Source organism: Chiloscyllium punctatum, chromosome 45 (assembly GCF_047496795.1).
Source record: "Chiloscyllium punctatum isolate Juve2018m chromosome 45, sChiPun1.3, whole genome shotgun sequence".
Lineage (NCBI taxonomy): Eukaryota > Metazoa > Chordata > Chondrichthyes > Orectolobiformes > Hemiscylliidae > Chiloscyllium > Chiloscyllium punctatum.
This window is the reverse complement of record NC_092783.1, coordinates 27758861-27786094: the sequence shown is the minus strand read 5'-3', so window position 1 is coordinate 27786094 and position 27234 is coordinate 27758861. Positions and strand designations below refer to the sequence as shown.

Here is a 27234-nt window from a genome sequence, read left to right as displayed (position 1 = left end):
GCTACTGATCCATTCACCATCAATAGAGACTATCTATCTTAGACATTGATTGTTTCTTCAAATTTGCAGTTGTCAGCAGCATAAAGAATATATCAAGTGTGACAAACTGAGTGTCATATTCAGGTCCAACATGGAGTAGCACAGCACTGGATCAGGTTCTGGGAAAAGAAGCCAGGCAAGTGTTTGATGTGCCAATGAGGGAGCATTTTAGTGATCGCAACCACAAGGTGGTATAGTTCAAATTTGTTCTGGATTAGGAAAAAGATGGCCTGCAAAAGACAACTTTGGATCAGTGGAAGGCTGATTTTATTAAAATAAAGCAGGATCTGGCCACAGTTGACTGGGAACTCCTAGTTAGTAATTCTACAGCAGAGCACCTGGGGCATTCAAAAAGGAACTGGGGACCGCACTGGTCCAACATGTACCCTTCAGAGGGAAATGTAGGACCAATATGTTTGGTCAAGACTGGACGAGAAAGAAGAGTAGGGCTATTAGCAACTCCAAAGAGAGAAATTCAGCTGCGAACCTTGAGGAAGACATGAAGTGCAAGAGGGAACTTAAAAAAGCAATTTGAGGAGCAAAAAGGGACATGACAAAGGACTTGCAAACAGGATGAGGAAGAATTCCAAGATATTTTATAAACACATTAAAAGGAAGAGGTTAACCAAGGAAAGAAAACAGCTCAATAAGGACCAAGGAGGAAACTTGTGTATGAAGCCATAAGATATTGGAAGAGTGTTGAATGAATGCCTCTCTTTGGTTTTCACTCTGGAAAAGGAGAACATAGGTACAGAGTTCAGAAAAGGGTCTGTGAGGAACTTGCATAGTTTGATGTCAGAAATGGAGATGTTTTGGAGGCTCGGTCAGGCTGAAACACAATGCAGGCTCCAATCCCCTGGCCCAGGTGAATTGCATCCCAGCCCATTGTGGGAGGTGAGGCAGGAAATTGCAGGGTCTCTGACACAAATTTTTAATTCCTCTCTGGCCACAGTGGAAATGCCAGAGGACTGGAGGACAGCTAATGTGGTTTCACTTTTTAAGAAGGGTGTTAGAGATGAACCAGGTGAGTCTCACATCAGTGTTAGGGAAGCTACTGGAGAAAATTCTGAAGAAGCGAATTAATACCCATTTGGAAATGCACGGGTTAGTTAGAGATAGTCAGCATGGCTTTGTTAGAAAGAGGTCATGCCTAACAAATTTGTTAGAATTTTTTGAACATGTGATCAAGTGTATGGATGAGGGAAGTTCAGTTGATACAGTTTATATGGATTTTACCAAAGCTTTTGACAAGGTCCTTCTGACTGAGAAGGTTAAAGCACATGGAACGGAAGTAAGCTTGGCAAGTAGATCAGAAACTGGCTTAGTAATAGGACACAAAGGGTAGTGGTAGAAGGCCGTTTGAGTGACTGGTAGTCGGTGTCCAGCTGTGTACCACAAGGATCAGTACTGGGATACTTATTATTTGTTATATACATAAATTATAAAGATAAAAATGTGAGCGGAATGTAAAGCAAATTTCCAGATTGGCACCCAAATTAGTAGAGTGGTTAGTAGTGAAGTAGATGGTTGTCGGTTACAGGAAGACACAGATACATTGCTCAAATGGGCAGACCAGTGGCAAATGGAATTTAACACTGATAAGTGCAAGGTGATGGAAAAAAAAAATGAGTTGAGGGAGGATCTAATGAATGACAGGACACTGAGTAGCTTACAGAAACAGAGGGATCTTAGGGAAATTACTCACAGATTCCTTAAGACAGTGGAGCATGGGAATAGAATAGTTAAGAAGGCATACCAGACACTTAACTTACATAGTCATGGCATACAATATAGAGTCATATGAGCAAGGAGGTAATGTTAGAGTTGTACAGAGCATTGTTCAGGCCACAACTGGAGTACTGTGTGCAGTTCTGGTTGCCTCACTGCAGGAAAGATGTCATGGCACTGCATGTGGTAGAGAAGATTCACCAGGATGTTGTCTGGGATGATGAAATTGAGCTATAAGGACAGACTAGATTGTTTTGTTTAGAGCAAAGACGACTGAGGGGGAACATGATTGAAGTGTATAAGATTATGAGAAGTATGGACAGGGTGAATAGAGAGCAGCTGTCCCCCTTCATTGTGGGGTCAATCATGAGACGGCATAATTTTAGGGTAAGGGGCAGAATATTCAGAAGGGTTTTGGGAAAAAAAGCTTTCAATTAGAGGATGGTGTGAATCTGGAATGCACTGCCTGGGGAGGTAGTGGAGGCCGGAAATCTTAGAAACGTGAGAAAATATTTGGACAAGCAGTTCAAATATCATAATATTCATGGATATAGGACAAGTGCAGGAAACTGGGACTAGCGCACTTTTAGTGGTAGTTATAACCATTGCAGACTCGATGATTTTCTGCTCTGCATGAATCTATGAATCATTACCTTAGATTAAAAGGTCACTGACCAAAGCATCTGCACTTTCATCTCACTCATCTTGAAGTGTAAGAGAACAAAAACAAGGTTTTTGTGTTACTCTGTTATGCCTCAGAGTTGCCCCTCTGGATATGAAGTTACCATTTTCAGCAGAGATCATGTGCAGAAACCATTTTGTTAAGCTGCAATCTATAGGAGTTCTCTTATAAAGCCACAGTTCAGTTCCCGTGTATTTCTTTGCCTTGTTTGACCACCAAATCTAGAGTCATATAGTCAGAGTGATCTCACTTTATAAGATAATTGTGCAATACCAGTATCATTTAAACTAATGGGGCTGGAATTGTGTTATAGCCAATACGATAAGGAAAGTTTGTGTTCTACAAACATCAGTCTAAATTTGGCAACCATGTTATGGTCAACTTGTGTTGTAGAAACATGTGCTGTAGGAGAACCACCTGGTTCCTAAATTCTCTAAGTGCAGGATTCATGTTTTAACAAACAAGAGAGAACACAGATGATGCATGCCTTGTACACAGGTATGGAACTATCTCAGTTCAAGTTCTTTATATGGCATAAATTCATGAGAGTTGAAAATTTTGAACACTACTAAAATCTCAAACTGTAAGTCAACCATTCATACAAAATATCTGACTATTGGGGATTCATCTGAAAGATTCTTCCCAACTCAAAGTGCATTACAATTCAGAGATGGTAAGGGCAGGATCCCATGTTAGACATGTTACTGGATAAGTATGTAAAATGTTCATATTTTAAGATCAAGCCCTGCTGTGTAATTATGTACCTTATTTTAGCTGGAGAATGTGGGGCTACTATAACTGACAGTTTGAAGGTTAGGATGGGTGTAAGAAGGGAGAAGAAAATAAATCTAGGCAAGGCTACTGTTCCTAATATCCATCCCATGGCAACTGCTAGAAATGCATGCAGGAATGTCAAGGAACTATAGCACATGGCTTCACTGCTATGTTCCTCCTCTATAAAGTCTGTTGGTACTCAACATCACTCAAGTAAGTAAAAGATCCCTCAGGTGAAGTATCATACTTGTATTCTGGAATCGAAGCAATATCAAAGCAAATAGGAGGAACTGAAAATTGCAAATTGAAGCCTGAAAATACATTGTACTTTGTCCATAGTTCTAATTAAGTGGCAAGCCTATAAATTAATAATTCCGCCCAATGAAGTAATGTCAACAGCCGACTTCCTACAATCAAACAACATCAACCGATATATAGCAACAGTCAGCTAAGAAAATCAGTGTGTGGGAAAAATATCATCCCCATAATACAGTTTCTGTGCACAAACAGTAATTTATTTTATTTTGAGGAAATAAGAGCCTTGAAAGTAATGTATTGCCTCTAAATATCATACTTAAAATTAATATCCTCACTATACATGCACTAGTAAAAGACATGATGCATATATTTAAAGTCATCATTTTTGAACAAGATGCTTTTAGTAGCACTAACCTATCATCTATTTATAAATAGTTAAATGTGGAAAATGCTTATGTGAGTGAAGCTAGCATTACTGTGCACCATGTGCTGCCTGCTCCTGACTGTCACTAATCCTGTAAGCTTGTATGCTTCCAGTAGCATTCCAAATATGCATATTTCAATCATTTGGAGCAGGCAATGGCTGTGCTCCACATGCAACGCTTCACAAGATTAGAGTCAAATACTTCTGACATAAAGACTTCTCTTGTCTCGTTTGCACTGGATGGATTGCCAGAACGGAGGGTTACCTTTTAATGATTATAAATCAGAAAATAAATTCAACAAACAAAATGATTCCACTTAATAAATTAGATGAATAGTTGGCAACTGACAACCATATGAGAACATAAATGAGCAGCAGTAACTGCAAACAGCCCTTAGCATATTACAACATATAAATTGAGAAGACAAGTTGACAATAGCGCCCTCAAGTGCCAGGATCTCAGGTACAACTGTGAATGTTTTATTCCACCTCACTTCCAGTTTATTACAGTACAATGATTATAAAATTTTGCATTGACCATAGAATGCTAAGTGCCTCAATTATATTCCATTCAGATTACAGCACAGGTCTGTGCAAGCAACCACTCTTTACTAGAACAACCCATACCTAACCGCCTTTCCACAAGTTCCCCATGTATTTTCCCCAGCTTCAAATATTTATTCCATTTTCCTTTGAAAGATTAACTGGTCTCCATCTCAATCACTCTGGTGACAAAACGTTTCAACATGCAACAACCTTCAGGGTAATGGAATCTCACCTGTCCTGGTTTTATTGACAGATGCACACTGGTGACTCAGGAAGCACAGGGAAGGAGAAAAGAAATGGCATTGTCTTGAATAGTTATTACAGTACTGCAGATAGAGAATGTCAGAGAAAGGCTGAAGATTTGACATATTTAGTTCGAGTTCAGAAACAACAAAAGTACCATGACACCACAGCATAGAGTCTACAGTCGCCCAACTCCTCGGAAAGATATAGGGGAGCTAATTTGCAAACAAAGTACAATTAATGATAGTGGAACACTTTTAATTATCCTAACATAAACTGGGATGGAAGTACAGATGGGAAACAGTGTCTGAAGTGTATTCAGTAGAATTTTTAGATTAGATTACTTACAGTGTGGAAACAGGCCCTTCGGCCCAACAAGTCCACACCGCCCCGCCGAAGCGCAACCCACCCATACCCCTACCTTTACCCCTTACCTAACTCTACAGGCAATTTAGCATGGCCAATTCACCTGACCTGCACATCTTTGGACTGTGGGAGGAAACCGGAGCACCCGGAGGAAACCCACGCAGACACGGGGAGAACGTGCAAACTCCACACAGTTAGTCGCCTGAGGCGGGAATTGAACCCGGATCTCTGGCGCTGTGAGGCAGCAGTGCTAACCACTGTGCCACCATGTTTCTGGTCAAATTAGGAAGGAGGTACTACTTAATCAGGGATCATAATATCAAATCTAGGTTACCAGAGAAAAGTATAAGAACAATATAAGCTAAAAAAAATACAATATTGGAGGAGGACCAATTTCAGTGAGGTAACAATAGATTTGTCCCACAGAAACTGGAATCAAAATTTGGCAGGCAAAACTGTAACAATAAAGAGCTTTATAATAAAGCTTTAAAGCTGGGAAACTTTCAAACATAAACATTAAAAAAAAACTGTTAAGATAAATTACGAAAAAAACTAGCACAAAGTATCAAAAAGAATAGCAAAAGATTCTATAGGTATAAAAACAGGAAGAGGGTCACTAAGGTGAATGCTGGTCCCTTGGAAGATGAAACCGGAGAGTTAACAGTGGAGAACACTGAAATGGCAGAGTTGCTAAATCAATACTTTGCCTCAGCTTTCACAGTGGAGGACAATAGTACCATTCATACTGAAATGGGCAAGTCAGAGGCAATAAAAAGGGTAGAACTTAGAACAATCAACATCAATAGGGAAACTCAGCAAATTATTAAGATTGAAGGCAGACTAGTCCCCCAGACCCGATGGCCTTCATTGTAGGGTATTAAAGGAAGTGGCGACAGAGATAGTAGCCCATTGATTACAATATTCCAAAATTCCCTTGACATGGGACAAGTTCCAGTGGATTGGAAAAATGCTAGTGTAACGTGTTTATTCAAAAAGGGAGGCAATATGTGGGAAATCACAGAGAGGTTAACATCTGTTGTTGGGAAAGTGTTTAAATCAATTATTAAGGAAGCAATATCAGGACATTCGGAAAGTCAAAAAGCTACGATCAGAGTCAGCATGGTTTTATGAGGGCAAATCATGTTTGAATAATTTGCTATAGTTCTTCAAAGATGTAACAAAGTGGATCCTGTAGATGTAATATATTGAATCTCTGGAAGGTGCTTGATAAGGTGCCACACAAAAGGTTAATTCACAAGGTTGGATCATATGGGATTAGAGATAATTTATTAGCTTGGATAGGTGACTGGCTGATTTATACTGACAGAGTCAGGATAAATTTTTTTTTCCTGGATGGCAAGAGGTGACGATTGGCGTGCCACGTGATCCAATCCTTGGGTTCCAGCTATTTACAATCTACATTAATAACTTGGAATCAAGGATAGAAGGCACCATAGCCAAATTTGCAGATGATGCAAAAATAGGTGGGACAGTGAAATGCAATGAGGAAATAAGAACCTTATAAACGGGTATAGATAGGTTAGGAGAGGGGGCCAAAATGGGGCAGATAGAGTTTAATGTGGATAAGTGAGGTCATGCATTTTGGTTTGAAAAATGGAAAGGCGACCTATTATCTAAATGGGGAGAGACTTTGAGGTGCGACAGTACAGTACAATTCTGGGCGTACTCATTCATGAGTTACAGAAAACTAGCATGCAGGTACAGCAGATAATAAAGAAAATGAATGGAATGTTGATTTTATAGCTAAAAGGAAAGAACATAAATGTAAGGAAGTATTATTGGAACTATGCCAGGCATTGGTGAGACTGCACCTGGAGTACTAAGTACAGTTTTAGTCCCCTTATTTGAGAAAAGCTGTGGTGGCATTAGAGGCAGTTCAGAGGAAGTTTGCTAGGTTGATCCTAGAGATGAAGGGTTTGTCGTATGAAGAGAAATTGAATAGATAAAGTTCCCCATGGTAGGCTCATTCAGAAGGTCAGGAGGAATGGGATTCAGGGGAACATAGCTGTCTGGATACAGAATTGGCTGGCCAACAGAAGATAACGAGTGGTAGTAGAAGGAAAATATTCTGTCTGGAAGTCTGTGTGGTGAGTGGTGTTCCACAGGGCTCTGTCCTTGGGCCTCTACTGTTTGTAATTTTTATAAATGACTTGGATGAGGGGATTGAAGGATTGGTCAGCAAATTTGCAGATGACACAAAGGTTGGAGGTGTCGTTGACAGTATAGAGGGCTGTTGTAGGCTGCAGCGGGACATTGACAGGATGCAGAGATGGGCTGAGAGGTGGCAGTTGGAGTTCAACCTGGATAAATGCGAGGTGATGCATTTTGGAAGGTCAAATTTGAAAGCTGATTAAGGATAGGATTCTTGGTAGTGTGGAGGAACAGAGGGATCTTGGGGTGCAGGTACATAAATCCCTTAAAATGGCCACCCAAGTGGACAGGGTTGTTAAGAAAGCATATGGTGTTTTGGCTTTCATTTAACAGGGGTATTGAGTTTAAGAGCCGTGAGATCTTGTTGCAGCTCTATAAAACTTTGGTTAGGCCGCACTTGGAATACTGCATCCAGTTCTGGTCGCCCTATTATAAGAAAGATGTGAATGCTTTGGAGAGGGTTCAGAGGAGGTTTACCAGGATGCTGCCTGGACTGGAGGGCTTATCTTATGAGGAGAGGTTGACTGAGCTCAGACTTTTTTCATTGGAGAAAAGGAGGAGAAGAAGGGACCTAATTGAGGTGTACAAGATAATGAGAGGCATAGATAGAGTTGATAGCCAGAGACTATTTCCCAGGACAGATATGACTAACACGAGGGGTCATAGTTTTAAGCTGGTTGGAGGAAAGTATAGAGGGGATGTCAGAGGCAGGTTCTTTACACAGAGAGTTGTGAGAGCATGGAATGCGTGCCAGCAGCAGTTGTGGAGGCAGGGTCATTGGGGACATTTAAGAGACTCCTGGACATGCATATGGTCACAGAAATTTGAGGGTGCATACATGAGGATCAGTGGTCAGCACAACATCGTGGGCTGAAGGGCCTGTTCTGTGCTGTACTGTTTTACGTTCTAGATTATCCCAAAACTCTCTGGAATTTAGAAGAATGAGGAGAGATCAAAGCAAGGTATTTAGGATGATAAAAGATTTGGATAAAATAGATGTGGACTGGATGCTTCGTCTTGTGGGGCATTCGAAGACAAAAGTTCTTACGATAAAGGGTAGTAAATTTAAAACAGAGTTGAGAAGAAACTATTTCCAAAGGGTTGTGAAAGTGTAGAATTCACTACTCCAAAGTGCAGTGGACCATGGAACAGTGAATCAATTTAAGGAGGAGGCAGACAGCTTTTTAATTGGTAACAGATCGAAGGGTTATGGGGAGAAGGTAGAAAAATGAGAATGAGGAGCATATCAACCACGACCAAATGGCAGCATGGACTCAATGGACTGAACGGCCTAATTCTGCTCCTACATCTTATGAACTTATGAACTAAAGAGGAGATGGTGTTGTTATAGTAGAGATACCTTTCTGCAAAGGGTAGTTCGGACAAAGCTGGACTCTCAGGATGAGACAGACAGTAGGAAGAAAGGAGGCGTATAAATGACATCCTGTGAATAATACAAACGAGAGTAAGGATATTCAAAATGAAACTGAAAAAGCAAGTTAGACAAAATGAGAAGAGTCAGGCAGCTAACAAAGGGGACTGTAAAGGTCCTCTGTAGGCATCTTATGACCAAATAGTTAGAAGGCAGTAGGGTATGGCTAAAGAGGGAGCAGTAGGTGTCTAGGCATGGAGACAGAGGGCATGAGTTGAGTACTGAGTATTGTGCATCTATCTTTATCAAGAAGGTGCTTTCAAAGTCACAGGTGAACAATGAGGTTGTTGACACAGGATGGGCTAACATTTGTAAACAAATATCATGAGGAAGGTCAGATATACTTAGTGCTGATACGTCACTAGGACTAGACTAAATATATCCAAGGAGATACAGGGAGGTAAGAGTGGGAACAACACAGGCATTGGCTGTAACCTTTTATTCCTTCTTCAATACTGGATGGTGTCAGAAGTCTAGAGATGAACCGACACATCACAATCCAAATAGCTTGCGAAGGTAAACAGAAAACAATCATTTTAGCCTCAGTGAAGAAAAATATTTTAATCACAATAAAGACAAAGCCCCTAGCACAAATTTCAATTTAACTTATGTGAATGAGCTTTTCTATGAGGTAGCAGAGACAGTTGATGAGGCTAATGGAGAAAGTGTGATGTACATGGATTCCCAATACAGTTTGATAAAGTTCCATACAATAGACTTGTTGGCCATAAAATAACAAATCAATGGCAGCATGGATACTAAACCCTCTAATTGAGGTCCCCTGTAGCACAGGTGCTAGTCTTCATTCAATTTCATTCATCCCACATGAAATGATCAAAAACACTGGGTACAACATTGGCTATCAGCATTCCAGACATAGTTATAGAGTCATAGAGATGTACAGCACGGAAACAGACCCTTCGGTCCAACCCGTCCAAGCCGACCAGATATCCCAACCCAATCTAGTCCCACCTGCCAGCACCCGGCCCATATCCCTCCAAACCCTTCCTATTCATATACCCATCCAAATGCCTCTTAAATATTGCAATTGTACCAGCTTCCACCACTTCCTCTGGCAGCTCATTCCATACACGTACCACCCTCTGCATGAAAAAGTTGCTCCTTAGGTCTCTTTTATATCTTCCCGCTCTCACCCTAATCCTATGCCCTCTAGTTCTGGACTCCCTGACCCCTATCCATGCCCCTCATAATTTTGTAAACCTCTATAAGGTCACCCCTCAGCCTCCAACATTCCAGGGAAAACAGCCCCAGCCTGTTCAGCCTCTCCCTATAGCTCAAATCCTCCAACCCTGGCAACATCCTTGTGAATCTTTTCTGAATCCTTTCAAGTTTCACAACATCTTTCCGATAGGAAGGAGACCAGAATTGCACACAATGTCCTGTACAGCCGCAACATGACCTCCCAACTCCTGTACTCAATACTCTGACCAATAAAAGAAAGCATAACCAAACGCCTTCTTCACGATCCTATCTACCTGCGGCTCCACTTTCAAGGAGCTATGAACCTGCATTCCAAGGTTTCTTTGTTCAGCAATACTCCCTAGGACCTTATCATTAAGTGTATAAGTCCTGCCACTTCTCAGCCCATTGGCCCATCTGGTCCAGATCCTGTTGTAATCTGAGGTAACCTTCTTTGCTGTCCACTACACCTCCAATTTTAGTGTCATCTGCAAACTTACTAACTGTACCTCTTATGCTCGCATCCAAATCATTTATGTAAATAACAAAAAGTAGAGGACCCAGCACCAAACCTTGTGGCACTCCACTGGTCACAGGTCTCCAGTCTGAAAAACAACCCTCCACCACCACCCTCTGTCTTCTACCTTTGAGCCAGTTCTGTATCCAAATGGCTAGTTCTCCCTGTATTCCATGAGATCTAACCTTGCTAATCAGTCTCCCATGGGGAACCTTGTCGAACACCTTACTGAAGTCCAATCAGATCACATCTACAACTCTGCCCTCATCAATCTTCTTTGTTACTGCTTTAAAAAACTCAATCAAGTTTGTGAGACATGATTTTCCACGCACAAAGCCATGTTGACTATCCCTAATCAGTCCTTGCCTTTCCAAATACATGTACATCCTGTCCCTTAGGATTCCCTCCAACAACTTGCCCACCACTGACATTAGGCTCACCGGTCTATGGTTCCCTGGCTTGTCCTTACCACCCTTCTTAAACAGTGGCACCACGTTAGCCAACCTCCAGTCTTCCAGCACCTCACCTGTGACTATCGATGATACAAATATCTCAGCAAGAGGCCCAGCAATCACTTCCCTAGCTTCCCACAGAGTTCTAGGGCACACCGGATCAGGTCCTGGGGATTTATCCACCTTTACCCATTTCAAGACATCCAGCACTTCCTCTTCTGTAATCTGGACATTTTGCAAGATGTCACCATCTATTTCCCTACAGTCTATATCTTCCATATCCTTTTCCACAGTAAATACTGATGCAAAATACTCATTTAGTATCTCCCCCATTTTCTGCGGCTCCACACAAAGGCACCCTCTAAGACATCCTTGATCCTGGCAGCAGGGAAGCAACACACCATTCTGCTTCGTTGCTGCTGGCCAAAGAAACGCCTGTCTGTACCTTGGACTAAAGAATCCCCTAACACATTTGACCTCTTGGACCCGACGTACCCCTCGTTGCATTAGAGCCAGCCTCAAAACCAGAAACTTGCCTGTTCATGCTACTTTCCCCTGAGAATCCATCACCTCCTACAGCTCTAAGACATATGCTTGAGAACTTGCTCCACCCAGAGTTAAGCTTTCCAGCACCACTACAACATTGTTGGGTAAATACCAATGTGAAAAATGGTACATTCTCTCCACAAAAAAACCAGAATAAATCCAATCAAGCCAATTATCAGTCTACTCTCCATTCCAAAATGAAGGAATTGTCACTGATAGAACTAATAAGTGATACTTATTCAACAATCAGTTGATCACAGAAACTTAGTTTGGGCTTCTCCAGGAGTTCAGCTCCTGTCATCTTTAAAGTCAATGGAAATCAGGGGAAACTTTCCAATAGATAGCTAACAGCTAGTCATAGCTAACACAAAGGAAGATGGTTGTGATTGCTGAAAGTCAATAAAAACAGCTCTGACACATTAATTCTTTGGAGGAGAAAGTGAGGACTGCAGATGCTGGAGATCAGAGCTGAAAATGTGTTGCTGGAAAAGCGCAGCAGGTCAGGCAGCATCCAAGGAGCAGGAGAATCGATGTTTTGGGCATAAGCCCTTCTTCAGGATTCCTGAAGAAGGGCTTATGCCCGAAACGTTGATTCTCCTGCTTCTTGGATGCTGCCTGACCTGCTGTGCTTTTCCAGCAACACATTTTCAGCTCACATTAATTCCTTGGCCTAACTATCTTACACTGTTTCATCAATATCTTCCCTGTATTATCAATTCACAAGTAGAGGTGTTCACTGATAATTGCACAACGTCCAGTTTCATTTGCAACTCGTCAGATGTAGTGAAGCAATCCATGCCTAGGCACATGTAGGCTGACAAAATAGCAAATAACATTCAGGCTACAAAAGTTGTGATCAATGACCACCTCCAACAAGAGAGAATCTAAGCATTTTAATTCAAGGTAATGACATTTAATGGCATTATTATCATTGGTTTCCACTCTTGGGTATTGGCATTGACCAGAACCAACCATATAGATACTGCTGTTCCAAAAGAGTGGGTCAGAGCAATTCTTGTGCACAACTCAGCCACGGATTGCCCAAAGCTGGATTGACCGTTACTTACAAGTCAGTAGTGTGATGAAAAACTCTGTTTGTCCGGATGAGTGCAACTCCCAACAATCACCAAGTTTGATACAAGCCAAGACAAAGCTGCTCACTTTATCAGCATCCCACCCACCAGCTTAAGCACTCACTCTGTCCACTGCCAGGATATAATGGCAATAGCTCTTCTGGATCTGCACTAATTTGTTTCCACACACAGGGCGGAGGTTTCCACTGTGGATGTGAGTGTCACCTGCAGCCAGAAAGCTGGTGAAAGAACCATTCACCCTTAAGGAAGGCCTGGCATAGCCTCTGCCAATCAGGCAGTTGTGTGGACACCAGCAAGCCTTGCTCTGGAATGAGGTCTGCCAGAGCCAAAGCCCTGCTTCTCCAGGAGCTACCAGCTAATCAGATGGAACAGAAATGCTTCTCCCAGATCTTCCAACGAAACCTGCAATATCACCCCCATTCCTCACAATCCATTGACATCCTACCAGCTTTGTGATTTCCACATCCAGTTCTCTACCATCAGTTATAGACATTTTCTTCCAACAGCCTTCATCTAGCTGGTCAGAGGATTAGATAGGTAGACATGAAATTCTTTCTCCTAGGATGATGACGTCAGCTTGTAGAGGGGGCTTAGCTACAAATTGAGGGGTGATAGATTTAGGACACACTCAGAGGCAGGTTCTTTACTCAGAGAGTGATAAGAGCGTGGATTGCTCTGCCTGCCAAAGCACAGGGATGATGACAGGTCAGCGCAACATCGAGGGCTGAAGAGCCTATACTGCACTGTATTGTTCTATGACTGCTGAGAAACGATAAAAAAAATCAAACTAACTTTTGCCAGATCTCTGAATTCTCTGTAACCCTGGGTCCTAGTTGCTATATTTATGTTCTCCCCACTTACCTGTAAATATCAGGGAATTAAAGGTGAGTAGGACAAGTCAGGAAATTTCAGAAACAAATCAGAAATTACTGCTGTGTGCCAAGGCAGGCTGGTTAGGAGCTGGGCACAAATTCTCCAGGCTTTCATTTCAGCTGTTTTATTCAATATTACATCTTCAAGCACATTACCTCAGCCATTCCACTTACCCAAACCATGCCAATTCATGCCGACAAATGCCCCCACCTTCCAGTCTAACATACCAAGTTGTAATAAGTCTCTATTACAGACTTCATTGTATTAAAAAAAACTTTTATCCATGAAATCCCTGTAAGTATTTAATTCCTTATAAGAACAAACATTTGCATACTCAGCCCACTTCAAAGAGAGCTAATGTTTTAATGATCTCCTGGAGTTATCAATCGAACTGTGTATCCCACTATGATAATCACAAGTTGTGGAAGTAACCAAGCAGTTATACAGCTATAATGATACTTCTTGTCAACAAACATCTACTGCAATTGCTAGAAAAAATATTCACCACTTTTACAGACACAAGCAGGCAGTCTTTTCAGCAGGATGTAAATAACCTGACAGCTAAAAAGGTCTACTCATCGAACTTATCTGTCTTTCACAAGCATTTGCATTTCCACCATGAAATTCTGAAATATACATTTTGCAGTCACTGACTGAGTGAAAGTGGACTCTTCTTGTCTTGCCCATTGAGCTTAAACAGGCAAGCTGATTTACATGTCTGTGTGCATCATGTGACACCTCTGGCTAAAATGGTGTGTGCTGGAAATGGAGTCCTATCTTGCAGTTTTAACTCCTAAAATCTCTATGATTCCATGAAATTTCAGTTTTATGTCTCTATAACATTTAAGTTTCTACTGATCTTTTTTATGGCTTTATTAGCTTCAGGAAGTAATGGAAAGGTTTTACCAAAACAAAATTCAGTAGCATCACGACCAAGAACTCCAATGCACTAAAAAATGACACCATATTTATTTCTGCAAGTCGTATTAAAAACCAAATAATTCCTCTCTTTTGTTTCACAAAAAACATGAGAATTTCTATTAACGTGTACCTTTCTCTTCTTCCTCTTCATACTTGAATTCAGCAGGATAAACATACAATTCATACTGTGTCATATACAAAATGAGTTCTGCTCAGATTATCATACCCCACATTAATGTCATCCATTTCATCTTCCTGATCAGTCACTGCACTGGATGCCAATCGTTTCCTCCCAAGCTGCATCGTGGCCTCCTCTATGAACAGAAAATATCCATACATAGCGATGCTAAACTTTTCACTTTAAGCCTTATGGCGTGAAACCACAAGATTACATTATTAATGTGTTAGGTTGCATATTTCACTTAAAACAAATCGCCCAAGTTAGAATCAAGGTACACCATTTTCTCTTAGGAACCTCCAGCAATGTATTTGATCATCAAGCAGAGTTTTTTAAATAACATAGATAGAACATAAATAAAAGAAATGTGCAGTTTTGTTCAGGTTATGTGGGTCTAACATATCACTGACACTGATAAAAATCAGTGCATTCTAACTCTCAAAAGGTCAAATGCATGACTGAATAATTCTACTGTATCATGAGGTCTTGCATCAGAGAAGAGTCAATTCAAATGCTCATGTTGTGCAAAATCCCAGCTAATTACATAGACATTTTGTCACAAGATCCTTGGTATTTTGTGTGGTATTGATGATAATAAGTCTGCAGATTCTAAATTAACTGAATCCACATCTGATTTGCTGCCAGTCCGCAGCTTGGATCAAGATCAGAGACACTTATTAGTATACTATGAAAATTCTGACCAGATATCCAAATCAACACTATTCCAGCAGAGGGTGGATTCATTGGATGTCTTAATAGTCAAGTAAATCTCAAATACTATGCTGCTTCCTTCCTGCATTTGACTAAAAAAAAAGACTTAAAAACATCAACAAAATATGTAGAATCAGCCCATTAAGCCTGTTCTGTCATTAAGAGGGGTCATGGCAGATCTGATACTCTCTAACTCAAATTTCCTGTGTTTTCCCATAACCATTTATTCCCTTCCTGATTAAAATATGTCTGTTAGCCTTGAATATAGTTAATGACCCAACCTCTACTGCTCTTTGTGGTAAATAATTCCATAGTTTCACTCCCCTCAGAAGAAATTTGTCCTCACCCATGTCTTAAATGTGCAAGCTCCTTTTCTAAGATTATGCCCTCTGGTTATAGATGTTCCCACAAAGGGAAACGGCCTATCTATCAAGTCCCGCAAGATTCTTCAGCGAACCAAAACCAAAATTGCTGGAGAAACTCAGTAGGTTTGGCAGCATCTGCAAATAGAAAACCGAACAAACATGCCAAGTTCAGTAAAAAGATGGACATTATGCTGATGACTGGGTGGGGGCAGAACCAAAATACAGCAAAAAGAAACAAAAAGCTTGTTGATAGTAAACTAGGGAAGAAGAGAAGCTAGGCAAAAGTGAGGACTGCAGATGCTGGAAATCAGAGTTTAGATCAGAGTGGTGCTGGAAAAGCACAGCAGGTTAGGCAGCATCCGAGGAGCAGGAAAATTGATGTTTTAGGCAAAAGCCCTTCATCAGGAATAGAGTCAGGAAGCCTCCAGGGTAGAGAGACAAATAGAAGGGGGGGGGGGGGGGGGGGGGAGCTGGGGAGAAGGTAGCAAAGAGTATAGTAGGTGAGTGGGGGAGAGGATGAAGGTGATAGGTCTGGGGGGGAGTGGATAGGTGGGAAGGGAGATTGGCAGGTGGGACAGGTCATGAGGACAGTGCCAAGCTGGAAGATTGGAACTGGGGTGAGGTGGGGGAAGGGGAAATGAGGAAACTGTTGAAGTCCACATTGATGCCCTGGGGTTGAAGTGTTCTGAGGCAGAAGATGAGGCGTTCTTCCTCCAGGCATCGGGTGGTGAGGGAGCAGCGGTGAAGGAAGCCCAGGATCTCCATGTCCTCGGCAGAGTGCGAGGGGGAGTTGAAATATTGGGCCGCAGGATGGTGGGACTGATTGGTGCGGGTGTCCCGGAGATGTTCCCTAAAGCGCTCTGCGAGAAGGCGTCCAGTCTCCCCAACGTAGAGGATACCGCATCGGGAGCAATGGATACAATAAATGACATTGGTGGATGTGCAGGTGAAACTTTGATGGATGTGGAAGGCTCTTTTGGGGCCTTGGATGGAGGTGAGGGAGGAGGTGTGGGCGCAGGTTTTGCAATTCCTGCGGTGGCAGGGGAAGGTGCCAGGATGGGAGGGTTGATTGTTGGGGGGCGTGGACCTGACCAGGTAGGCACAGAGGGAACGGTCTTTGTGGAAAGCGGAAAGGGGTGGGGAGAGAAATATATCTCTGGGTGGGGTCCGTTTGGAGGTGGCGGAAATGTCGGCGGGTGATGTGGTTTATGGGAAGGTTGGTAGGGTGGAAGGTTCTGTCCTTGTTACAGGTGGAGGGGTGGGGTTTGAGGGCGGAGGTGCAGGATGTGGATGAGATGCGTTGGAGGGCATCTTCAACCACGTGGGAAGGGAAATTGCAGTCTCTAAAGAAGGAGGCCATGTGGTGTGTTCTGTGGTGGAATTGGACTTCCTGGGAGCAGAGACGGCGGAGGCAAAGGAATTGGGAATATGGGATGGCATTTTTGCAGGAGGTAAGGTGGGAAGAGGTGTAATCCAGGTAGCTGTGGGAGTCGGTGGGTTTGTAAAAAATGTCAGTGTCAAGTCGGTCGTCATTAATGGAGATGGAGAGGTCCAGGAAGGGGAAGGAGGTGTCAGAGATGGTCCAGGTGAATTTAAGGTCAGGGTGGAATGTCTTGGTGAAGTTGATCAACTGCTCAACCACCTCACGGGAGCACGAGGTAGCACCAATGCAGTCATCAATGTAGTGGAGGAAGAGGTGGGGAGTGGTGCCGGTGTAACTACAGAAGATGGACTGTTCTACATAGCCAACAAAGAGACAGGCATAGCTGGGGCCCATACAGGTGGCCATGGCCTTTGGTCTGGAGAAAGTGGAAGGATTCGAAGGAGAAATTGTTAAGGGTGAGGACCAGTTCAGCCAAATGAATGAGTGGTTGGTGGAAGGGTACTGTTGGGGACGTTGGGAGAGGAAGAAACGGAGGGCTTGGATGCCCTGGTCATAACGGATGGAGGTGTAGAGGGATTGGATATCCATGGTGAAGAGAGGGGTTGGGGGCCAGGGAAACAGAAGTATTGGAGGAGGTGGAGGGTGTGGGTGGTGTATCGAAAGTATGTGGGGAGTTCCTGGACTAGGGGGGATAGGACAGCATTGAGGTAGGTGGAGATGAGTTTGGTGGGGCAGGAGTAGGCTGAGACAATGGGTCGGCTGGGGTGGTCAGGCTTGTGGATTTTGGGAAGGAGGTAGAATTGGGCGGTGCGAGGTTCCCGGACTATGAGGTTGGAAGCTGTGGGTGGGAGATCTCCTGAGGTGATGAGGTTGTGTATGGTCTGGGAGATGATGGTTTGGTGATGGGGGGGCATGGGGTCATGGTCGAGGGGGCAGTAGGAAGAGGTGTCTTCGAGTTGGCGTCTGGCTTCAGCGGTATAGAGGTCAGTGCACCAAACTACCATTGCACCCCCTTTATCTGCTGGCTTAATGGTGAAGTTGGGTTTGGAGCAGAGGGAGTGGAAGGCTGTGCGTTGAGAGGGTAAGAGGTTGAGTGGGGGTGGGGGATAGACAGTTTGAGGCGGTTAATGTCTCGGCGGCAGTTGGAAATGAAGAGGTCGAGGGTAGGTAATAGCTGAAAAATGTGTTGCTGGAAAAACGCAGCAGGTCAGGCAGCATCAAAGGAGCAGGAGAATCGAAGTTTCGGGCATAAGCCCTTCTTCAGGAGTGAGGAGGGTGTGCTAAGCAGGCTAAGAAGAGTGACTTGGGGGAGGGGCATTGGAAATGCGATAGGTGGAAGGAGGTGAAGGTGAGGGTGATAGGCCGGAGTGGGGGTGGGGGCGGAGAGGTCGGGAAGAAGATTGCAGGTCAAGAAGGCGGTGCTGAGTCCAAGGGTTGGGACAGAGAAAAGGTGGGGGGAGGGGAAATGAGGAAGCTGGAGAAATCTGCATTGATCCCTTATGGTTGGAGGGTTCATAACTGGAAGATGAGGCGCTCTTCCTCCAGGCGTTGTGTTGCCATGGTCTGGCGATGGCATGTCCTTGGCGGAGTGGGAGGGGGAGTTAAAGTGTTCAGCCACGGGGCGGTTGGGTTGGTTGATGCAGGTGTCCCAGAGGTGTTCTCTGAAACGTTCCGCAAGTAGGCGGCCTGCCTCCCCAATGTATAGAAGGCCATATCGGGTGAAGGCGATGCAGTAAATGAAGTGTGTGGAGGTGCAGGTGAATTTGTGATGGATATGGAAGGATCCCTTGGGGCCTTGGAGAGAAGTAAGGGGGGGGAGGTGTGGGCGCAAGTTGGCCTCCTCCATCGCCAGACCATGGCAACACGACGTCTGGAGGAAGAGCGCCTCATCTTCCGCTTAGGAACCCTCCAACCACAAGGGATGAACTCAGATTTCTCCACCTTCCTCATTTCCCTTCCTCCCACCTTTTCTCAGTCCCAACCCTCGGGCTCAGCACCGCCTTCTTGACCTGCAATCTTCTTCCTGACCTCTCCGCCCCCACCCCCTCTCCGGCCTATCACCCTCACCTTAACCTCCTTCCACCTATCGCATTCCCAATGACCCTCCCCCAAGTCCCTCCTCCCTACCTTTTATCTTAGCCTGCTTGGCACACTTTCCTCATTCCTGAAGAAGGGCTCATGGCCAAAATGTCGATTCTCCTGCTCCTTTGATGCTGCCTGACCTGCTGCGCTTTTCCAGCAACACATTTTACAGCTCTGATCTCCAGCATCTGCAGTCCTCACTTTCTCCGAGAGTGGGTAATAGGTCAGCATGGGGTCTCCAGGAGAATGGAGTGTGTTGGAGGCGAGCGAAGGGGTCCTCAGAAGGTGGGCGGGAGCCCTGATTGAAAAAGTAAGCTCGGAGGCGGGGGTGGTGGAAGAAGTGTTCAATGTCATGATGCGTATTAAATTAATTGACTCGTGGATGGAGGGGATAAAGGTAAGGCCTTTGCTGAGGACTGATTGTTTGTCCTCAGTGAGGGGAAGGTCTGGGGGGGGGGATGGTGAAAACTCAGCAGGGCTGGGAGCTAGGACCTGGTGTAGGTGTGGAGCTGGGAGTCGGGGCGGAGCCTGTAACTGGAGTGGGAGTGATGGAGGAGGGAATGGGGGTGGAATCATGAGCAGGGGTGGTGTACCCCTCAGAATTCTGATAGGTAAGTGATCATCATGACCATGAGTAGTTGAAAATGGGTGGGCTGTAATGAAAGCAGTGTGAGTGCGGGTGGACAACAGGCATGGAAGGAGGTGTTCATGCTCTAACATTGTTAAACTCAAATGTTGAATCCTGAAGACTGCAAGGTCTGTAAGCAGAAGCCATGGTGTTATTCATTGAGCCTCACTTGAGCATGCAGTAGGCCTGAAACAGAAATGTTGGCATGGGAACATGGAGATGTATTGAACTGGCAGGCAACTGGAAGCTCATTTTTACTGACAGATGTCGGTGTTCCACAAAGGGGTCACCAAATCTGCATTTCGTCTCCCCAGTGTAGAGGAGATAACATTGTGAGCAGCACATATAGATAGCCTAGATCGAGTGAAGTGCATGTAAATCACTGCCTCACCTGCACAGTGTGTCTTGGGCCTTGGGTAGTAAGAAGGGAGGACATAAACTGGCATGTTGCACCTTTTAATATTGCATGGGAAGGTGCCATAGGGGTATGGGGAGTGGAAGAGTAGAAGACCACAGTGTCCGTAAAATCAAAAGTCATATGAGCAGAATTAGGTAAAAACAATGACTGCAGATGCTGGAAACCAGAGTCTAGATTAGAGTGGTGCTGGAAAAGCACAGCAGTTCAGGCAGCATCCAAGGAGCAGTAAAATCGACGTTTCAGGCAAAAGTCCTTCATCAGGAATACGCTTTTGCCCGAAACGTCGATTTTACTGCTCCTCGGATGCTGCCTGAAATGCTGTGCTTTTCCAGCACCACTCTGATCTAGAATATGAGCAGAATTAGGTCATTCAGCCCTTGACTCTGGTCTGCCCAATGGCTGATATGTTTCTCAATTCCATTCTCCTCCCAATGACCTTTGATACCCTTACCAATCAAGAACTGATCTATCGATCTATCTTAAATACACACAATAATTTGCTCTCCACAGCCCCCGGCAGCAATAACTTCTACAAATTAACCACCCTCTGGCTGAAGAAATTCCTCCTCAATTCAGTTCTAAAGGGTCGCCCCTTCATTCAAAGGCTGTGCCCTTGGGTTCTAGTCTCTCCTACTACTGGAAACATCTTCTCCATGTCAACTCTACCCAGACCTCTCAGTATCTTTAAGTTTTAATCAAATCCCTCTCATCCTTCTAAACTCCATCGACCCAGATGACAAGCCCTTCAACCCTGAGACCATTCTTGTAAATCTCCTCTCGGACCCCAGGGCATTCTTTCTTAGATAAGGGACCCAAAACAGCTTACAATATTCCAAATGTGGTCTGACTTATACAGCTTCAGCAGTATATCTATGCTCTCATATTCTAGCCCTCTTGAAATGAATGCTAACATTGCATTTGCCAACTCAAATTACATAGTAACCTTAAAGGAATCCTGAATTCGGAGTTCCAAGTTCCTTTGTGCTTCAGATTACCAAAGCGTTTCCTTGTTTATAAAATAGGCTATGTTTCTATTCTTCCCATCAAAGTGTATTACCTCACATTTTTTCACATTGCATTCCATCTACTATTTCTTTGCTTACTCTTCCAGCCTATCAAGTCCTTCTGCAGCCTCCCTGCCTTCTCAACATTACTTGTCCCTCCAGCTATTTTTGTGTCATCTGCAAATTTAGCAACAATGCCCTCAGTTCCTTCTCCCAGATCATTAATGTATAACGCGAATGCTTGTGGTTCCGATACGGACCCCTGCGGAACTCTACTAGTCACCAGCTGCCAACCTTAAAAAGGCCCCTTTATCCCTACTCTCTGCCTTCTGCCAGTCAGACAATCCATTCTCCACGCCAGAACCTTGTCTCTAACACCATGAGCTCTTATCTTACTTAGTAGCCTCCTGTGCAGCACTTTGTCATAGGCCTTGTGGAAACCCAAACAGATCGCTTCCACTGGCTCTCTTTGTTTAACTTGTTTGTTACCTCCTCAAAGAAGTTTAAAAGGAAGATAAAAGAATTGGTAAGGGCAGAAGTGTGGGAAATGGGTTGGACATGGCTGAAGGTCCTGTCAATCATGGTGTTAGGGAATCCTCAGTTGAAGAAAAATGTGAACATTTTTGTGGCCCACCTGCAGAAAGTGGCATCATCAGATTCCTAAAACATTCAGCAATGCCCAGCTTTCATAAGTGGGCGGCACGGTGGCACAGTGGTTAGCACTGCTGCCTCACAGCGCCTGAGACCCGGGTTCAATTCCCGCCTCAGGCGACTGACTGTGTGGAGTTTGCACGTTCTCCCCGTGTCTGCGTGGGTTTCCTCCGGGTGCTCCGGTTTCCTCCCACAGTCCAAAGATGTGCAGGCCAGGTGAATTGGCCATGCTAAATTGCCCATAGTGTTAGGTAAGGGGTAAATGTAGATGTAGGGGTATGGGTGAGTTACGCTTCGGCGGGGCGGTGTGGACTGGTTGGGCCGAAGGGCCTGTTTCCACACTGTAAGTAATCTAATCTAATCTAATCTACTCACAGCGCCAGAGACCCGGGTTCAATTCCAGCCTTGGGTGATTATCTATATGGCGTCTACACATTTTCTGTGTCTATGAGAATTTCTGCTGGGTTCTCCAGTTTCCTTCCAGACTCTAAAGATGTGCAGGTTAGGTGGACTGGCCATGGTAAATGTGGGGTTATGGGGATAGGTGGGGAATTGTGTCTGGGTGGGATGCTCTTCAGAGGATCAGTGCTGACTTGTTGGGCCGAATGGCCTCTCTCTGCACTGTAAGGATTCCATGATTCATATGTGTAACAAGTGTATATTAATGGCTTGGACATTGCCATAAATGGAAATGTAAAGGGAAAGGAAGTCAACACAAGTAAAGATCAATTAAACAAATTATATGGCGGATATTCTGTTAATATAATGCAGCTTTTTGTTGTCACAACTTTAAATATTCACTTATCCTTTTCACTTGGTACTGGTACACAGAGTTACTTACTATTAAGGAAAATATTACCATTAGTGTGCAGTACTATTGAATGTATAGATCCAGAAGCATTTGAGCATGCAGGCTCCACAGCTGTACATTACTAGGATATGTATAGATAATGTCCAATTGCACATGTCATGCCTGTAAAATTGTTATGCAGGAGACCAGCCATTTATATGGACAGTGAATATTAACCTTGGTACAAAATTGTGTCATGGAATAATGTGTGCATACCACCAAGACAGGATTAGACAGAACTATTCCCTCCTCAAAAAAAAACTGCTGCTGGACTCACTCCCTACCTACCCTCAAGTTCCCCAACACTGCTCCCGTGCCTTTTTGGGGCTTCTGGCAATCAAAACCATTTCCTCAAGTTCAAACAGCTTTATTTAGAGATTCTCCAGCATGCTCAACATCAATTTTGATTCAGTCAATTATTAGGAGGACCTCAAATATTTGTCCTCGGTCTAATCTTCATCTTTGCAAATATGCTCCTGCGTGAATTTTGCTGAGCACATTAAAGCAATGTGTACTAATGGAGCATGAGCCTTCTTTGAATACCCAGTGTCAGGATGATATATTTCCTATTCTGGTATACAACAAAGCCAGGGTAAAGCTGCTTTACTTTACTCTCTATATTAACTAATAGCCTCATAGTTTTAGAACATCACTCTCTACTATACCTTACATATTCAGTCACCAGCTCAGACACAAGGATCTTCAGAGGTTTGCACAAATATGCTAAAAGGATGGGCACAAGTCTACATGGGGGTGGAAGATGATTGTGGCAGACAGGATGGATAGGTGAGAGTTTGTAGAGGGCAGTTCTGCTACCTAAGAGCCAGATGAGGGGTGTCAATGGCCAGAGTACAGAATTCATGTACTCTGAAAGCCTGCATCAACGTGAGGAAGCATCAAGCTTTCTGCAGACTTTCAAACCATTCTTTTCAATGTGACAGATGTTCACCTCCATTATCACAGCATTAGAACATAACACGATGCAACAGATGAATGATTTATTTAAGAGTCACTTGCATTTTACAGTGAGAAGTTTCAAGAGTCACCAGAATCTGGAGCTGTTTTGAATAGTTTAACAATAAAAAGAATAAAAGATATAACTGAAAGAGAGTCCTGATCTGGCTAACCAAGAACACCTGCGCTGCCCCCAGCCCCTCCTCCACTGGCTCGCCACCACCTATACAGGAGCAACCAACATAGCAGTTGCCATTCTCTAGCTGCCATCTTTTTGTTGCTGGGCCTGTCTTGCTACCATCCACACCTGTGCTGAACCCACACTCACCCCACAATCAAGAGTCCTGGACTCCGCTGACACGTTAATGATGCCAGGAGTCCTGGCTCTAAGCATACCATGCTGGTGCCACAGCAGCCACCGCCTTGCCAACACCAGGAGACCCTGCTCAGGGAGTATTGCAATTAGGAGTCAGACCTGGCACCTGCCGCTATCCCACCAAGAGTCCTGGTCTGGCTGCTCTCCTCCTTGCTGCTGCCTAATGCTTAAGCTTTCATTCATATATAAGCAGCTTCTAAGGGTCAGAATGCAGATGACAAACTGCTGTCATTGTTTTCCTTGATATTACGATCCAAAGCGTGATACAGCAGTCTATCAATTTATTATCTTGAACACTGGCAATCGCTGCATGCAGCGATAAACCTGCTGTGCTATTGCAGATGACAGCATTTCCACAAGTGCAACTCTACCAAATGTTTTGGTATGGCTTGCCTGAGATGGTATAGTCAGCAGGACCTTCTAAACCCAGAGTTGGTTTGAGGTCTGTCCTCTAATAGCATTTGCAGTCTCCCCGCCTTTTGCACAATAAATAAACAGGAGCAAGAGTAGGCCATTCAGCCCATCAAGCCCACTCCATCATTAAGAGGGAAATCAGGAGGGCAAAAAGGGGACATGAGATAGCGTTGGAAAATAGAATTAAGGAGAATCCAAAGGGTTTTTACAAATATATTAAGGACAAAAGGGTAATTAGGGAGAGAATAGGGCCCTTCAAAGATCAGCAAGGCAGCCTTTGTGTGGAGCCACAGAAAATGGGGGAGATACTAAATGAATATTTTGCATCAGTATTTACTGTGGAAAAGGATATGGAAGATATAGACTGTAGGGAAATAGATGGTGACATCTTGCAAAATGTCCAGATTATAGAGGAGGTGGTGCTGGATGTCTTGAAACGGTTAAAGTTGGATAAATCCCCAGGACCTGATCAGGTGTACCCGAGAACTCTGTGGGAAGCCAGAGAAGCGATTGCTGGGCCACTTGCTGAGATATTTGTATCATCGATAGTCCCAGGTGAGGTGCTGGAAGACTGGAGGTTGGTTGACATGGTGCCACTGTTTAAGAACGGCGGTAAAGACAAGCCAGGGAACTATAGACCAGTGAGCCTGACCTCAGTGGTGGGCAAGTTGTTGGAGGGAATCCTAAGGGACAAGATGTACATGTATTTGGAAAGGCAAGGACTGATTCGGGATAGTCAACATGGCTTTGTGCGTGGGAAATCATGTCTTACAAACTTGATTGAGATTTTTGAAGAAGTAATAAAGAGGATTAATGAGGGCAGAGTAGTAGATGTCATCTATATGGACTTCAGTAAGGCGTTCGACAAGGTTCCCCATGGGAAACTGGTTAGCAAGGTTAGATCTCGTGGAATACAGGGAGAACTAGCCATTTGGATACAGAACTGGCTCAAAGGTAGAAGACAGAGGGTGGTGGTGGAGGGTTGTTTTTCAGACTGGAGACCTGTGACCAGTGGAGTGCCACAAGGATCGGTGCTGGGCCCTCTACTTTTTGTTATTTACATAAATGATTTGGATGCGAGCATAAGAGGTACAGTTAGTAAGTTTGCAGATGACACCAAAATTGGAGGTGTAGTGGACAGCGAAGAAGGTTACCTCAGATTACAACAGACTCTGGACCAGATGGGCCAATGGGCTGAGAAGTGGCAGATGGAGTTTAATTCAGATAAATGTGAGGTGCTGCATTTTGGGAAAGCAAATCTTAGCAGGACTTATACACTTAATGGTAAGGTCCTAGGGAGTGTTGCTGAACAAAGAGACCTTGGAATGCAGGTTCATAGCTCCTTGAAAGTGAAGTTGCAGGTAGATAGGATAGTGAAGGTGGTGTTTGGTATGCTTTCCTTTATTGGTCAGAGTATTGAGTACAGGAGCTGGGAGGTCATGTTGTGGCTGTACAGGACATTGGTTAGGCCACTGTTGGAATATTGCGTGCAATTCTGGTCTCCTTCCTATCGGAAAGATGTTGTGAAACTTCAAAGGGTTCAGAAAAGATTTACGAGGATGTTACCAGGGTTGGAGGATTTGAGCTATAGGGAGAGGCTGAACAAGCTGGGGCTGTTTTCCCGGAGCGTCGGAGGCTGAGGGGTGACCATATAGAGGTTTACAAAATTATGAGGGGCATGGATAGGATAAATAGACAAAATCTTTTCCCTGGGGTCAGGGAGTCCAGAACTAGAGGGCATAGGTTCAGGGTGAGAGGGGAAAGATATAAAAGAGACCTAAGGGGCAAGTTTTTCACGTAGAGAGTGGTACGTGTATGGAATGAGCGGCCAGAGGAAGTGGTGGAAGCTGGTACAATTGCAACATTTAAGAGGCATTTGGAAGGGTATATGAATAGGAAGGGTTTAGTGGGATATGGGCTGGGTGCTGGCAGGTGGGACTAGATTGCGTTGGGATATCTGGTCGGCATGGACAGGTTGGACCAAAGGGTCTGTTTCCGTGCTGTACATCTCTATGACTCTATTCCCTTTCCTGCCTGTCTCCAAGATCCTTTCCTGCTAATTCCCCTTAACCTTTCACTCCTTCTAAATTCAATATCTAACATAGTCGTAATTAATTTTAATAAGACAGCATCCACTGTTCCCTAGGTAACGAATTCAATAATTTGACAAGTTTTAGAGACAATCGGGATTTCAAGACAGAAAACGTATCTTCACAAGACATAACTTGTCAAGCCCCTTAGAAATCTTTGTTTTAATAAGCTTAATAAAATCAATTGCTTGCTGTATCTGCATGCTCTTTTTATGTTATTCATGCGTGAAGCCACCCAGATCCCTCATCATTTCAGATGCGACACCCATTCTCCTAACCTTCTTTCCAGGGTCACATCTGTTTCCTCCCTCTCCTTCATGTTCACCTTGTGCTTCAATCATTTCTTTCCTTTTCATCATCTCTCACCTCCCTACTCCTTCAATCACCTTACTACTTCCCCTTTTAATTGTCCATTTCTTTCTATCCTACCTTTCCTCAGGCACCTTCTCTCCAGAACTGTTGCTGTCTTCCTCTTGCCAATATCCTCTACACCAATTGCCATCTCCTATCCCCAGGTTCCTCACCTTTCCTATAAAACAGTCATCTCCACACTTTATAATGAACGGTGGAGCAGGCTCAAACAGATGAATGACCTACTTCCATTCCTATTTCCAATTGTTCTCCCACCATTTTGTTTGTATAACTCTTTCTTGTTTCCCTTCCTTTCCTCTCTTATCTGTTCACTAAATCTGTCCTTTCCCCTATCTATTTTCCTTTATCCAGCCAACTTACAATGTTCTCCTCTCCAAAACCCATTCCCTCTCACCTCTCCCTTTCCTCCACCACTCTTCTCCATTCCCTCACTCTGTGTAGACTCCTATATGTGGTGTCTCTCCTCTTCCCTCATCCCTTCCATTTCTCC

At 43.9% G+C, this 27234-nt stretch overlaps 1 protein-coding gene across 5 annotated transcripts in view; it reads right to left on the bottom strand.

Annotated features, from left to right (window-relative positions):
* sycp3 (synaptonemal complex protein 3) overlaps positions 1-27234 on the bottom strand; it is a 264133-nt gene that overhangs the window by 69146 nt on the left and 167753 nt on the right. For all 5 annotated transcript variants that reach the window (XM_072563492.1, XM_072563491.1, XM_072563495.1 and 2 more), the window contains exon 3: positions 14494-14581. In XM_072563492.1, coding sequence (XP_072419593.1) covers positions 14494-14581 — 88 coding nt within the window. The remainder of the gene's footprint in view (positions 1-14493; positions 14582-27234) is intronic.